This window comes from Empidonax traillii, unplaced genomic scaffold (assembly GCF_003031625.1).
Source record: "Empidonax traillii isolate 1590-97213 ecotype Southwest subspecies unplaced genomic scaffold, ASM303162v1 scaffold816:size509043, whole genome shotgun sequence".
Lineage (NCBI taxonomy): Eukaryota > Metazoa > Chordata > Aves > Passeriformes > Tyrannidae > Empidonax > Empidonax traillii.
The window spans coordinates 419310-435829 of NW_020956009.1; the positions used below are offsets into that span (position 1 = coordinate 419310).

General features: G+C 56.8%; 1 protein-coding gene across 1 annotated transcript; it reads right to left on the bottom strand.

The window, feature by feature from the left end:
• Positions 1 to 6511: 6511 nt before the first annotated feature.
• Positions 6512 to 15657, bottom strand: SAMD10 (sterile alpha motif domain containing 10). The gene is given in 6 exon segments (XM_027901807.1): positions 6512 to 7781; positions 8030 to 8170; positions 9494 to 9662; positions 12994 to 13187; positions 15512 to 15618; positions 15620 to 15657. Coding segments are annotated over 6 exon segments (714 nt in total). The 3' UTR covers positions 6512 to 7716.
• Between the last annotated feature and the right edge of the window lie 863 nt (positions 15658 to 16520).

The following is a 16520-nucleotide window of genomic DNA, read 5'->3' on the forward strand; positions in this document are numbered from 1 at the left end:
GCTGAGCAGATGCTGAGGAGCGCTTTGTTTCACGTGCAGGGCTGTGATGGGATGGGCAGGAGGAGGAGGAAGAGCAGTGGGGGCAGCAGTGCTGCTTTTCTCTGTGTGCTCATGGGAAACCATCGCATCTCCTCTTGCATCATGGCATTGTTGCAGAGGTGGGTTGTGGATGAGAGCTCACGGTGTTGTGGAGGGGGCCAAACAGTGATTTCCCAGTGCTTTGGCCCTATTTGGGCCACCATTCCCGCCATTCCCACTGTTCCCACCGCTCAAGGCAGGAGGAGGCCAAGGAGCAGCAGCCCAGCAGAGACTGTGGCTGTAAATGCTGGAGAAGGTAGTTGGCAGCAGGGATGAAACAGTTCAAGCCACTGAGCATGTAAATTAAATTGATACGGACCCCAGGAAGAGGAGATAGGGGAAAAAACAATTACACAGCCAGGATCAGCGAGGTGCTGCCATCCTACACACACTCCTGACACTGCTTCTTCAGCCTCTTGTGCTGGTGTTGAACAGAAGATCTCCCTGGAGCTGCCCCATGTCTGCTGAGATGCAGCCAGTACAGTGACTCCCACCCTGACCCAGCAGCAATCTCAGGTACCCCTGACAAGAGTCAGTTCTGGCTTGTAAAGACCTGGCCAAAAATGAAGAAAAAACACCATCTTGCAGGAAAAAAATCTGATTTTCTGGATGCAGATCCTCACAGGATGTTGGGACCTAGGGGCAGGAATGTGCCCCTTGCCCAGAGTGGGACAGGCTGATGGGGCATTTACACTTTAAAAAGTAACTTTAATATACATATTAGAATCAAAGAATCATGAAATGGTTTAGGTCGGAAGGGACCTTAAAGACCATCTAGTTCCACTCCCCCTGTCATGGGTAGGGACACCTTCCACTATCCCAGATTGCTCCAAGTTCCCTCCAACCCGGCCTTGAACACTTGCAGGGATGGGGCAGCCACAGCTTCCCTGGGCAGCCTGTGCCAGTGTGTGACCCAGAGGCTGCAGCAGCACCTTTCAGACCCTTAGCACTGTTACAATAAAACAGATGCTGTGTCTGCAGAGCCTCTTCCAAGCGCCCCTGCTCTGGAGACCTCCCAAAAACTCCCACTAGCTGCTGTGCACATGGGACTGTGCCAGCAGCAGCATCTCCGCTGTCCGGGTGGTGGGATGCTCAGTACGTGGGAGCGCTGGGAGCCCAGACTTCAACCCATGTCTGCTGAGCCTCGTGCACCAGACACAGAGACAGGTGAGGAGGGAAAGGGCACAACCACAATGCCCAGACCTGGATGGGAGACTCAGCGTTCCCCGTCTCCCAGGGCTTTATCCTGGGATAAAGGATCGCAGCCCAGCTGCTCCGTCCCCTTTATCCTTGGAGTGGCAGGGGGGGACAAAGCCCCTTGGAGCAGCCACATGCTCACACATCCGCAGGACGGGCTGTGCAGAGGCTGGTCCGGCTGAGGCTCAGCTATTCCCGAACAAAGAGGGAATCACAGCTGGTTCGTGCGGCAGCATCCGGGCCAGCCCCAGCCTCCTCCCGCACGCGGCTCCGCAGCCTGGGCCGCTGATTGGAAACCCGAGCCCGCCATCACTCCGACAGCCGGGAATTATGCTGATGGCTTTTTTTATTATTTCCCCCCCCACCCCCCTCCCCCGTGCTTGAATGCACTCAGCAAATACAAGCCAAAGGGGAGGAAAAAAAGAGCGAGAGAAAATCCGAACAGGTTTAATTTTGGATATGGTGAGAAAGGAAATTGTTGCAGTGCAAAGAGGGAAGGTTTAGGGTGGGGAAATACTCCTGCCTCAAGGAGGAACGAAGCTCTCAGGAATTCCTGAGGCTGCTTTTTATGATTTACAAGGTCGTATTGACATGGGGGCATCTGGTCGTATCGACCCACAGGGTTCCATGGAGACCCATCCCAAGCCAGGGGTGCAGGTCTCTGGGGCAGCCACAGCCCCGTGGAGGATGGTGGGGATGTAGGGATGCGGGACAGGACTGGTAGTGAAGCTCTGTGGCCTCATCAAATCCTCCCTAATTTTTTGTGGCAGGTCCTGGCACTGCCACAGATCTGGCTCTGGCCCCGTGAAAGTGGCAGCACCACCGCCCTCCATCTTTGTCCCAGTGAAACCACAGCACCACAGCCCTTCCCACACCCACCTCTCTCCATCCTTCCCTGCTCCGTGTCATGTCCATTGACCCTGGGAGTGTTTCTGGCTCTGGGGAGGCAGAGCTCCCAGAGGGCATCCAGCAGCTGAGAACAGGGACCAAAAATGAAGGAAGTAATACGGGAGAACAAAATGAAATAAAGCAATTATCCCTGCTCTGATACTTTCTAATTAAGGGAACTGTCACCCTTATTAAGAGACCATTAATTCATTGTCATAAGTCACCACCAGAGTGCAAGTACCAAAAACATGCCTGGGCCGTGGGGAGTGGAGCAGAGTTGCCTCATTCCCACCCCCCTGGCTCCGGCACCAGTGAGAGCTGCTCCTTGAGGCCATGGGGCTGCTCGTGGCTTTCTGCAGGCAGTGGCTGTCCCCACACCCTGGGCTGTGCTTTGGGAAGCTGTCATTTGCCCCGTGGTGCTCAGGCTGTCCTGGATGTGGATGATCCCATCCATCTCCACCTGCATTCCCGGGACTGCACACCCTGCCCTGCACAGTCCAAGTACATTTGTCTGAAGGATGTAGCAACTCCTCAGCAGAGATCAGCTCTTGGCCACTCTGGGAGGACCAAACCCCCAAAGAACTCCTAAACTATCCCCAACCACATGGTCAAGGCCGGCGTTTTCCTCAGCACCACCTCCTGCTAACAGCCAACTCTGTCTTGGCAGCCTCTCATTACGTATTCTGCATGGAGGGCCCCACATCAGCTTAATTAACAAGGTAAGAAAAACGGGACCTTTGAGGAAATCTTAATTATATTATCCATCTCACCCTGAGTGGCACCTGATCCATCCCAACACTGTTCTCAAGTTCATTAGCAATGAATCAAGATTGATTAGTCCTGGATGTGCAGTAAGGACATGCTGGGGCAGAAGACTTGTGATGCTGTCGCTGTGATACCCTGCATGTCCACAAGTTCTGTCTTGTCCTCCAGCACCAGGCAGTGGGATGGGGACCAGGGCTATGGGATGGGGCAAACAGAGGTTTGCCAGTGCTGGGATGAGGCTGCTGGAGCATCCCAGGAGCAGCTGTTTCACTGTGCCCCTTGCAGGAGCTGGCATCTCATGCCTCTCAGGGTTGCCCTGATTCAAACCAGCACCTGGGCAGCCCTTCCAGGCTGCTGCTCACTTCCAGGGATGGGGCATCCACAGATTCTCTGGGCAATCTGTGCCCCAGCCTCACCACTCTCACAGGCAAGAATTTCTTTCTAATATCCAGGCTAACCCTCCCCTCTGTCAGTCTGAAACCATTCCCCCTTGTCCTGTCACTCCATGTTCTTGTCCAAAGTCCCTCTCCAGCTGTCCTGGAGCCTCTTTAGGTACTGGAAGGTGCTCATAGGTCTCGCCGGAGCCTTTTTGTCTCCAGGTTGAACAACCCCATTTCTCTCAGCCTGTATCCATAGCAAAGGGTCTCCAGCCCTTGAGAATCTTGGTGTCCCTATTCTGGACTTGCTCCAACAGCTCCACACCCTTCTGATGTTGAGGGACCCAGAGCTGGAGGCAGCACTGCAGGTGCAGAGCAGAAATGAAGAAACCCCCCTCACCCTGCTGCCCCCACTGCTGGGGAGGCATCCCAGGGTTGGCTTTCTGGGCCGCCAGCACACATTTCACACTCATGTCAAGCTTCCCATCCGATGATTTTGGGTGGTTTGTAATCCTCCCTGGGCACCTGATGGGATGACAGGGTCCTAATTGGACTGAGCGAGCAATCCGCTGGTGACAGGATTCCAATTTAAACTGGCTCCAGCTCAGCAGAGCCGGTGGCAGGAGCTGACACCCCCCTGCTCAGCACACTGTGTCCTCTCACCCCGTGCAGCCACGGACAGTGCAGGCTCCTCCAGCACCCGAGAGTGAATTTCAGTCTCAGAGGAATGGGGATCGTTTCCCGCATCAGAGCTGCAATCAGCAGCGTTTCAGAGCTGGAGGTGTCTGCATCATCAAGCCGGGCTCAGTAATTACTCAGACAAATTTGCATACATTTTCTATGGGCATCTCTGCTGGCTTTTTTATTTTCTGCTTGAAAACCTTGCTGGAATCTGCAAACCGCCTCTACCACTGGGAACGGATTGCTGGATTGTCCCTGTGTAAGACAGGAAGATGCTGAACATTATCCTTGATGCCAGTGATGCATTGTCCTGATCACTGTAAAAAATTTCCACCAAAAAAAAAGTGGTAAAAAAGTTTATCAGGGACAGGAATCACATGCTCTGTGAGTGGCCATTGCCCGACCCTGCGCCCTAGTGCTGCTGCCTGCATCCTCCTGCCTGCTGCAGGGGGCTGACTGATACTTGCTAGTGTTTTCTGTTTACTTTAATTGTTGTCTGGTTTTAATATTGCATGAATCTACGCCCAATTCATCTGTTTTTCATTGTCTGGCGCTATTTGTTTTGGGGCAGTGCCTGGAATACCGCTGGCAGATAAGAGCTGGACAAGTAGAAGGTATTTTTCTTGCTCAGCAAAAGCTGAGAAGTGACCGAGCTGTGCCTCTATCTGAGAATCTGAGCATTCATCTCCCTCCAGTTTCCAGGGTCCTGGTGCAGCACCCCCAAGGTTCTTGCCCATGGGGAGGACTGTGCTGCCTTGGATCCACCAGGCAGATGGATTTGTGCTGAGTGCCCAGAGCTACTGAAGGCAAAGCTGTGTCAGGGCTGCTCCAGGTGAATCCTCCTTCCCTGGGCAGAGTCCTGGGTGCCCCTCAGACAAGCCAAGGGGGTTAGATGGCACCAGACACTGGTCCAGAACCAGAGCTTTGGTCCACAGCCAGCCTGGAAGGATGTTCTGCTCTCACCATCACCATCCTCACAGAGCAGGGGACTAAGGGCAGGACAGCATCCACCTGCCTGTCTTATGAGTATTGTTTCACCTGGCTCCTCCAGCCCCATCCTGCCCTGGTGGGTCTCAGAGGGACACCCCAACAGGGCTGTTCTCAGGGCTCCATCCAAGTGCACTGGTGGTGTTTCTGCTTTCTTCTGTGTCTCGTTTCTTCCATGTGGATGAGGAGCTGGAGGGAGCTAGAGCACAGCCCAGCAGAGGTGGACATGGCACACGGGGACACCACAGCAAAGGGCAGCTGGGCTTTGGAGCAGGACTTGGGCGGGGACCCTGCCTTTCCCAGAGGGCCCGGGGCAGCCCCAGCACTGCTTCGTGTGCCACAGCTGCATTACAATCCAACTTACTGCATGAGCCCAGCTGGAGACTGGAGAAGCCATTTCTCCCCGTGCAGCTCCGACGCTCTGGAGAGAAGCTCAGTATCTCCCTCTAACGATGCGCAGACATTCGGCAGCCGTCCTTTGCTCTCGGGGGTGTTCGACACCCCAGTCACGCCGCAGCCCTCCCACCACTCCCACTGCCCCCCCAGTACCCACTGCCAGGGCAAAAACAAACCCCACGGCGAGGGAAGATAGGCTTTTTCCTGTCTTTTCTTTCCTATTCATAAAATTCAATAAATTCTCCCAGCTCTGTTGCTCATGAGTCTCTAGCGAGGTGAGAAGAGCCAATTTTGCTGCATATTTGAAAAGGTCAGTACGGGCAGAGTAGAAAATTCCAATTTCTGTGTCCTGGGGTGCTGTGGGCTGCACAGGAAAGCCCTGGAGCTGGTTCCCTGCAGATTGGAGCCAGGGGGTCACAGACCCCCGACCCCCAGGCAGAGAGGGGAGATGTCGGTCATGTGGCCTGGGTTGCTCTGCCGTGGGCACCAACCAGATTATGCCTTTCAGGAGAAAATTTGGATTTTTGGTATCTGGGGGCTTTGCCTTCAGACCAGCACCAAACCTCTGCTCTGAGGGTGACAGATGTGAGTGAGAAATTTCACTGGCAATGCTGGTGCTATTGGGACCACTCAGGTGCAGGAGACAGAACCCCCCTGCTTGGATCTGAGTACCATTTGGTGAATCTGTTATCCAAACCGTAATGGTTTGAGAACCAGATTTTGTTTCTGAGACATTTACATTGCCTGAACCTTGTACAACCCCTCTGAGGACTCATCACAGCCAGAGCCCAGGGATGCTCCATGCATCCTGCATCCTGCACTTCCCCACCATATCCCTCCCTCACAGCAGAATCGATGACCCCAAATCCCCCCACTGTCCCCATTTAGCCACAAGCCAGCAAAGATGAGAAGCTTTTTACTTCTCAGTGGTTCTGTGGAGTTGAGGGGGAATCAAATGCTGGCAAACCCCCAGCCTGAGGCTCATTCCCACAGGACTGTCATCAGGACCCCTGTCCCGCATTGAGGTGCTTGTCCCAGGGGATTGAGGGCTGCAGACATTTCCTGAGCATCCCCAGGGAGGGCTGGAGGGACCAAACTCGCGGTGCAAGTTCAGACGTGGGAAGAGTTGGAAGAACAGTGAGTTAAAATAACAGTCTGTAATTTATTACCAGCAGAGGAGCAGGTGGGTGGGTGCCCGGCTGGGGGGCACTGTGACCTGCCTCCACATCCCAGTGCTGCAAGGACTTTTGGGGTGCTGCTGTTTGAGGACCCCCACGATCCACAGCCCTGCCCTCATCACTGCAGGTGGAACGTGGGGACGTGACAACGTCCACCCCGCCCCCAAATCCTATTCTACACATGGGCGTTCCTTACCTGCCCACATGAGCCGTCTGTGACTCTGGACAGGGTGGTTTAGTGGGTGGAGGGGTGTAACAGCAAACACCTTCACCTTATTGATGGTGAAGGTCATCAGGAAGGCGCCTGGATTTGGTGGCACCACCGCCAGCCCCTGGGCAGGAGGTCAGGATGAGCACCTGGTGGAGCAGAGCTGTTCAGAGCTGCTGGGAGCAAGGACAGGAGCAGGGCTGGGTGTTGGGGCTGGGGGGGACCTGGCACCCAGTAATCCGCCAGCCTCACCCCAGGGCAGCACCCAGCACCAGCCGGCAGCCTCCACGTCAGCTCCCGCTGGCCCCTGCACGGGCTCCCCGCTCTGCCCGTGGATGAGGGACCAGCTCCTGGCACATTTCCCTCCAGGCCACGGCACCCTCTCGGCGCATCCACCCTGCCTTTACTTCCAGATTTTCCAGCTCCGATGACTCAGCTCCATTTTTAACTCACCAAGCTGGGGTCTTGGCCCCACTTTGAATTTTTTTGGCCGGTTGGATCGTCTTATTTGCTACTGATAACGTCACCTCCTCGGACGCTGGAAGACAGCCCAGTCTGATGAGAAAACTAAAGCTCCCTAAATAAGCTCCGAGGCACGGATACAAGTTGCCGAGTGCTGGGATATTGCCCATGTGCATAACGCTTCAGTGTCCTGCACGTGGCTCTGAGCTGTCCCAGGAATCACTGCGTTCCATTTCTCCACAGTACTGAGCTGTGCATGCTGCCATCTCCTTTTTTCCATCTCTTTCCCTCTGAACCATCAGGCTCAGGTGGGGGAAAGTTCATCATCTGTCCCAGCAGCTGCTTTGCTAATTTTCCTTCAGCCAAGAGCCATGTCTGCTGGAAGAAACATTCCATCCCTGCACAGGAATGTATTCCTCTAAAAGAAAGAGAAGGAAGAAGCAGGAGAGGAGCCCCGGAGTGCCTGGGAAGCTGTCTCTTCGTATTCCAAGTGTGTGGCTCAGGTCTCGTACCGACGGGGCACAGCCCATCCCAGCGGAGCTCGGTTCACAGTGTTGGTGCAATCTGCCAAACAGATGGATCAGCTAGGAGACATTTCCAAAAGAAGCTGGAACAAGGTGGGAGAGGAAGGAATAAACAGCCTGCAGGGTGGCGCATCCCAGCTCACCCACCTCCAGCCCCGCAGAACCTCCTCCCTTCCACGCAAAACGGTGCTGACGCATTTTTTGGCCCCGCTTACCACAACTCATCCCTTCGCACCCACAGCCCAGCCCTGGAGCCTCCCCCTGCCTGGCATCCCCCGCTCGCCCTACCTTGGCTGAGCAGCTGCAGGTTCCGGACCTCCTCGCGCACCTGGAGCTGCAGGACCTGCTGCAGGACCTCCTGCCGCTGCGCCTCCAGCGCGATCCCCATGCGCTGCAGCTTCTCCCCGTTCAGCCGCAGCAGTGCCCGGCCTGCAAACACCAAACGGCTCTGTTGGGGACCCCAGGGAAGCGCCACGCAAAGGGGAGCCCGTCAGTGTGCAGGGACGGAAGGAATCCTGAAGTGCTCTTCCACTGCCCAGGCTCACGGGGATGGGGAAGGGCATGGAGAGACAGGACAAGGGAGAAATGGCTTCGCACTGACAGAGGGCGGGGTTGGATGGGATGGATATTGGTAAGGAATTCTTCCCTGTGAGGGTGATGAGGCCCTGGCACAGGTTGCCCAGAGAAGCTGTGGCTGCCCCATCCCTGAAAGTGCCCAAGGCCAGGTTGGACGGGGCTTGGAGCGACGAAGGTGTCCCTGCCCATGGCAAGGGGTTGGAACAAAATGAGTTTTAAGGTCCCTTTCAACTCAGACCATTCTATGGGGCTGTGATTCGTGGCCTCACTGTCAGAGACAGCTCCATGTCCCCAGCCTCTGACAGGTACTGCCACCGCAGTCGTGTAACCCACCCCCGCGGGCAGCAGCTTTCCATTTCTCCGCTCCACCTCCCACAAGAGGAGATGTTTTTCCGAGCGTGAGGTCCCCACACGGGCTGGCCATCCCGGGGGAATGGAGGTGCCCATCACAACGCATTAGCACTCCTCTCCCCACCCAGCCACTCTCCTCCAGTCTGGGGGCTATTGGACAAGAGATTTAAAACCAGCTTTTGTCCTTGCTTCCCAGCGTACACTCGCTAATGCTGCCTTTGTTGCCCAGGCAAGGGCTGGCTGAGCTCTTGCATTAGGGCTGTGCATCCCTCCCGGGCAGCTCCGGTGCTCCCCTCCCTGTTGCCGTCCCCTGGGCCTGGCAGAGCTCTGCCCTCTTACACAGAGGTCAAAGCTACTGTCCCCAGGGAGCACAGAGGGGGGAGCAGGTCTGAGAAGTGGGTCAGCTCCAAGGACTTGGTTGGGAGTTGGATTCAGAGCTGGACAAAGACATCTGCAGCTTGGACTCTTGCTGGGCAGAGCTTTTCCTCTTCTGCAAAAATGTTCAGTATTTAAAAAAACAATAAAAATATTATTATAGAAGTGTAGGTGAGGAGAAGAGACTTCCCTAACCTATAAACCAATTTATCCTCCTTTACAACAACTTCCAACCCATCCTGGAGGTCACCTCAGTGGCAGATGCCTCCTGCCCAGGTCGGATCAGTGTCCCTGTGTCCCCTGCTCTCACGCTGGCTGCATCTCGTGGGCAGAAGGGACAGAAATGGGGAATATATCCATCTTCTGAACCATGAACCTCCAAGCAGCCCTTTCTCAGGAGCACGTTCTAAAGGTAATTAGTCCAGCTGAGAAGTGGAGGGCACACCGTACCTGTGATGGCGTGGTGGGAGAAAGCCTCGACGTAGATGAGATAGTTGTGTGGACAGTGTTTCTTCAGCCATTTGCACACATCCTGCTGGGTCCAGAGCACCACTGGCTTGACCAGGCTGCCCAGCGTGGGGCTGGTGTGGTAGATGCCATAGTGGTCACAGCCACGGCCCTGAGGGGAGTGTGAGGGAAGGGGGTTAGTGGGATTCAACCCTGCGAGGAGGAAAATGGAGGTCAGTCCACAGGGAGCGGGGAGAGGCTGGTTGGCTGCACAGGATTGGGGTGACACTGGCAGAATTCAGCTCTGCACCCTCTGGAGTCTCTGGGATCACCCTAAATTGGCAGCGTCAGAGGAACCCGTCAGGGAGGTGATGGGAGGGAGGATGGGAGGTTGAGTTGAGGGTCCTACCCTATACAGACCCCACACCTCACATTCCCCAGCCCTCCTGCTGCAGACAAGAGACCCAGTCCGGCTCCCCTTTGCATCTCCCAGCCCAACAGAGCATTGCTCAGGCTCAGGAGATGTCCTGGGGTGCCCTCAGGGTCCCCTCCTCACCAGGCAGAGAAAGGCTCTTGCTGGCAGCTCTCAGTGGGGATGGGGCCAGTGAGGTCCTGTAGGACAGCAGGAAATAATGCAAAGCCATGCCCAGCAGATGTTGATACCAGTGCAAATCCATCCCCACCAGAAATCCCCACGAAAGCAGCCAGCAGCCAGCTGGTGCCCCGGAGCAGGAGGGACTCTCCCTTTCTCTCCATCTCAACCCCCTCCAGTCCTGAGCTGACTGGCCACAATGAGGTCCTGCAGCCTCTCAGGTGCTAGAACCATTTCTGAACCCCACAGCCCATTCTTGGGGTGCTGCCCTGACTGGGGACACCCAGGATAAAGCAGGGTCACAGTCCTCAGCACCCCAGCACGGCCACGCTCCACCTCACATAGATCTATGCCATGCACAGTAATGAGTGATACCCACAGGGAAACAAGGCTTGTCCAACAGCATCCCTAAATCCCACCTTCCCTCCCTTCCTCCAGCTGCCTGCTGCAGTGGCCAATCTCCCTGTGAGCCACTCAGTCTCACCCTGAGCCACACAGTAGCTCAGTCTCCTCTCCCACATCACAACTACTCCGGCCTTGCCAGGTCATTGCAGCCTGGATTTGTCTTGTACAGAGCAACCCAATCATCTCAAGCTTTAACTGCACAGGGAAACAGGCCTGATTCTCCCAGGGAGGTTGCTGGGTAAGTGGGGCTGGAGGATGCAGGAATCTCCTCTTCCCTGATTTTAGCACCCAGGAAAGATTGGTGAGCTCTCTGCTGCTGGTGATGCTGAGACTTCATCCGGGAGCAGCACCAGCAAACATCACTGCTCCAAAGCACCTCCTTGTGCCCAGCTTCTGGGACTGTCCTGGGCTGGATCCCGGGCAAATGTGTGTGAAAAGGGGTCCCTGCTGCCCACTCATGTTCAGGACACGGCAGGGGCAGGGCAGGAGCAGCAGTGGATGCAGGGACACACCAGCACGGGAAAGGTTGACAGCGCGTATGCCAACATCGACCTCTGAGTGAGAACACTGGCTAATTAAGCATGTCTAATAGAGGAGCAGGGATAATTAGTGTAACAGGGACTCCAGACATCCCGCGGTTACTGAAGCTAATGACACGTTCTGGAGAGATGCTGGAGATGAGGCAGTGGAGGGCAGTGGAGGGTCTGGGATGTGTTCCCTGCCACTGTGCCCAGGGATGCGTTTGGGCTTGGAAAGGGGCTTTTCCTCAAGCAGAGCTCGCTGGGAACTTTCAAGCAAGAGGGAAGGAAGAAGGCAAAGTTGGGAGGCTGTGCATTAATAACCAAGGAGTCCATCTCCAAAGCAGTTGGAAAAATGCGATAGACAATGCACACGATTCGGTTTCCTAACCAAACCCTCACCCTTTTGGGGAGACCCCGGCAGCTGCCCGGCTCTCCCAGACGCATCCCGGGAGTCTCTTGCCTGCGGGAGCAGCCCCAGCCCGCGCCGGCTGCGCGGCTCCTTCACACTCGGCTGAGCGCGCCGGAGAGCGTGCCGTGGGGAGGAGGAGGAGGAGGCGATTTGCTCTGGATTCACTAACGAGTAATGATGAGAAGTAGAGGGGCTGGGGGGGAATAACAACCAGTTTCCCGGGAGCTTACTGCGAGCTTCCCACAGCTATTATCCAACTAACCCTCTGAGGCATGGGGGGGAAGAGGTGACAAACAACTGGCAATTTCCCTGAGCACGCACACGGCTGCACGTGCTTCACTCGTCAGACACAGCCCTGCGCCGGGGACCATCCCGGCATCCCTAAATCCTGCGCTGCCTGCTGGGGGCGCATCCTCCTCTCCCCGTGGAGGGTCCCCAAGGGAGGCCCTGAACTCCCCAGAGGGGCAGGGAAGGTGTAAAGGATCATGGGTTCGTCTTCCAGCCGGTTGAGCTGTGCTGTCTCTCTGATAAACTCTCAGCCATGAATATCGAGCGCCAGTGTGGAGGAGAGCAGGCAGGAGGGCTGGGAGGCTGCTCTGGTGGGGAAGCAGGAGGTGGCTGAGGAAGCCGGGGGGGGTTTGGAAGCCATCCCTGGGATTTGCAAGGAGCAACTTGCATCACCTCCTCTCGCTCGGGCATTTTTCCTTGCTTACAGCACATTGAAACCCTTTCTCTCCCTAAATCCTTCTGGTCTGCGCAGAGGTGGAGGGGGGAGAGCCATGATGAGCACAGATGGCAGTTGGAGTGCCCTGGTGCAGCAGCCACCTGGGCATCTGTGGGTGATGGGGACAGCGCCACCAGCACATGGGACATTGTGTCCACTGTAGGGTCCCTGCTCCCCTCTGATCCCAAATCAGCTGGGCCCATGCAGTGAAAAAGCATCTCCACGCTGAGGGCTGGAAGCTGGGCAGTTGGATTTTCCCCATTTTCTGTTTAGCAGTCACTGGCTGGACGTGCTGCCTCTAAACAGCACTCTGAGGGTGTTATGGAGGGGCTGGGAAGCACCAGGAGCCACATGCAGGGAAGATGCTCCTTCCTGTGGCTGTGCAGCAGTGAATGGATGGAAACCTTTGGCTCACAGCCTCCTTAATACAATAAAGTTCCAAATTTTAGGAGGACAATGGCCCAAACATGGCTGGGAGATGTACAAAAACACTCAGGCATTTTAAGGCACTATAAAGAATTTGGTTCTGGCACATTTACTGCAAAATTAAGTCCCAGCTACAGCTGTGGGGGGGGAGGTGATGCACAGAGGAGAGGTGACACACAGAGGGGAGGTGACACACAGAGCTCACCCCAGCACAGCCCTCAGCCTGATGATCATACTTAAATGATTACATTTATATGTATTCCTATAATCAAATGCCTGATAATCACGAGGGCTATCAGCAAGATGGGACCTGAAGGCCTGATCCTGCAGGGAAAGAGGAGATGCTCCTGCGGGGGAGTCGCTGGGTCGGTGGACGTGAGGAGCTGAGTTGCCCTTGGCACACCTGGGGTGGGATCCCAGTGGTACCTGCGAGCCCTCGGTGCCCGGCTGGCGCAGGAGTTTGACGGTGCGGCCGCCGTCGGGGCGCTGGCTCCGGCCGTCGTGCCAGGTGAGGCTGCTGCCCGGGTTCCTCTGCAGGCGGTAGCTGAGGTTTTCGGCCGACACCGTGTGCTCCAGGAGGCTGCGGCAGAAGCTGAAGTGGGCAGTGGCGGCGGCGGCGGCTGCGGAGGGAAGGGGGGTGAGACGTGGCCACGGGGATCGTCCACCCCATGCTTGGGCACCCAGAAATGCCTCTTCCGCCCCGCAGGACCTGCTAATCTCAGGCCCCTCCTCCAAAATCCCCCCATTCCTGCCTTCCTTTCCCATTGCCAGGGAGAAAACCCACTTGCCCAGGAACCCGCCAGCTGGCGCCAGGATCCAGCAGGCGCCCGACAAGATGTTTGCCCACACAAACCCCTCACAAGCCACGCTTGTTTTGACACCCGCCAGCCGAGCAGACGTGGGGCCTGCAGCTGATCCCAGCACGTGGTTAGAACCTCCTGCTCATCACTGCCACTCTGCTGGGACAGGCACTGGGAGGGGACTGCTTTCCGTGGACAGGCTGAGAGCAAACTGCCACCACTGAGGGAAGAGGAGCAGAGAAACCCACCCTGGGCAGCCCCATGGGGAAGGGGATGCAGGCTGGTCCCCCCAGCACAGAGCATGGGTGCTTGAGGAGCACCCATGGGACTCTAGGGATGGTCAAACTTGCCAGCCCGTCAATAATGACCACAAAGAGCCATTTACACACAACAAGTACTCTTTGTCCCTTATTCATAGAATATCCTGGTTCGGAAGGGGTGCACAAGGATCCTCGAAGTCCAGTTCCTTGTGTTTGAACAAGCTGGGGGGATTGGGGTTGCAACGAGGATGCAAAGCTTTCCTTTGGAGGAGGGTGAAGGGACCTGGCTGCTGTGGGAGGAGGGGTAAGTGGGTATTAGGGGCTCACGCTCTGTCTGCTCCGGATAAAAGCCAGACGGCTTGACATAAGCAGCTCTGATCCGTGGAAGCAAAGACCAGAGCATCCCCCAGCTCACCTGCTGCCACCACGGGTTGCTGGGCAAGTCACAACCCCCCTGCAAGAGCAGAGCAGCACCCAAAGGAGATCCACCCTCAGGGTAACCCACCCTGGGAGAGCAAAAAGGATGGAGAAACCCCGACGCAGCTCATTTTCCTAATTAGTGGGTTTTAAGAGGGAAGAGGTTTCAAAAAGATGGTTCGAGCACACCTTCATGCAGGAGGAAAACGACGGGCCAAAAGAAGTCAAAATAGAGCAAAAAAGAACTGTCCATGTGTCCCAGGATACCCAGACCACATCACACAACGTTGCTTCTCAAACACGCCGAGTGACAAGTGTTGCCGTGGGGAAACTGAGGCAGGGCTCCTGTCTGATGGCTGGGGAAGTGACTGCATGGAAAACATGCTGAAGCAAGATGCATGGAGAGGCTCGGTGGGGAACAGAGGCAGGACTGGTAGGGGTGGTCTCTGTGTCTGTCCCAGGGGATGGGGATGTCTCTGATGGCTTCTGAAAGCCCCAGACACCCTGAACCTGGTGGGCAAGGTCTACACCAGGCTGTGCTCCCTCCAGCCAAGGGTGCCCGATGCTCCCTCCATGCCACTGGCTGTCCTGTCCCCAGCAACCCGAGCACCCAGACCTGACACAGCCACGCTGGGATACCCCCAAGCTGGAAACTGTCCATCCCACCAGCTGTTGTGGTAGATATGGACACAGCAGGCCTGGAGGGGCTGGTGCTGGAGCTTCTTTTGGCTATGCCGAGGCTTCCCCAGGACTCACTGCAGGGAGCAGAGGAAAGGGGGATCTGGCCATCAGCAGGACCCATATCCATAGGGATCTATGGAGCATCTGCCTCCAGCAGCAGGACATGGACATGTCTGGTCCTCCAGCAAACACAGCTGGAGGTGAGAGAGAAGGAGTGGGAGCAGATGGGAGAGAGGGGTGAAAGACAAAGGGAACACAACAAGCCAAGCAAGAAGAAAGGCAGGGCTGGGAGCACTGCTGGCAGAGCTCCCCATTGGGGCAGGCAGTGGCTGTCCTGGAGCCCAGAGGCTCTGGCAGCTCCTCTGGCAGCTCCTCCACAGCCTCGTCCCCCCCAGGCCAGCCCTCAGGTCCCAACTTTCCCATTGCCAGGCAGCATTTGGCACGGGTGAGGGTAAGGTGGTGCCAAGCAGCGAGTGTTTTGGAGCACAAGAGGGAAGGGCACGGAGGAGCCCCTCGGCAGGGCAGCCCTGGGCTGGCTCTACGTGGGGACAAGCAGGGTGACATCCAACACAGGCTTTCCTCCCCTTCCCATGCCCTGCACAGGGAGTAACCACAGCATCCCCAAGAGCACTCAGCCACCCTCCATCCCCTCCGCTCCTCTGCCAAGCCAGAGGCTGTGCCCACCGTCCAGGGATGCACATGCAGCATCTCCCACCACACTCGCCGGCCCTGAAGCCCCCCATCCCTGCCCTGCACCCCCCCAGCCGTGCCCTGGAGACCCCTCACCTGGCTCGGGTGGTCCCTGCGAGCTGCGGATGGTGGAGACGCAGCAGAGGGATGGCCGGCCCTGCTGCATCTCAGCGGGAGGAGGGATGCGCGTGAGCGCTCGGCACCGCTGTCACGAGTGCGGCTCCATCCCTGCCTCCCCTCATACCTCGTCCACACCTGACTGATTCCCCCTCCCTCCCACCGCCACTGAGCACTGGCTGCAGGCTCATCCCAGCTCCGGGCAGCCCCGAGCCAGTCTCGAGTGGAGGAGGGGGGGGGATGAATTACGCCCCCTCCCCACTGCCCCGTGGGCGTTTGATCCGGAGAGATGTTCGGTGCTTTCCTCGCGTGCTCTCGCCTAATCCCGCTGCAGGGCCAGCTGGCACTGGGATGGAGAGGAGGCCTGGGGGGCTGCTGCAAGAGACACTTAACCTACTGGGCATCACAGTGCCCTGGGGCTGAGTGGAGTCGTAGCATGAATATGGCAGCACCGGGGTCACCGGTGGCTTGGGGCATTCGGGATGCAGGAGGAAAAGAAAAGGTGAAGAGCAGTCTTCCCAGGAAGGGGTTGCAGGGCTCAGCGTGGGCTGCACCTGCTCAGAGCCAAAGCCATCATGGTTATGGCCATGTTGGGGTCCAGGCAGAAAGGGGGTGCCTGCAGGAGCAGTGTGGGTCAGAGAGCAAAGGCTGTGCTGAACCCTGAAATGGAGATGTGGGAGTCTCCAGCCTGACTGGCTCCAAGCCATAGCGGGCGGGGAAGGGAGTGATCAGCTCTGGTTCCCAAACAGCCACTATGACCCCACTGTTCCAAGTCCACAGGAGCTGGTCCATGGTCCCTGCACCACGTTTGCCAGCCCCTTGCAACAGACACCCCACTGCCTGTTTGCCGCCAGGGAATCACTGCCGGCTCGTTTCCATGGCTCTTTGATCCATTTTGGGCATCTCTCCCGCCTCACAGGGAAGGATAGGGGAGGCCAGGTCTGGGTCACCACAAGGGGACCAGCAGCAGTGGGACAGGGTCAGCAGC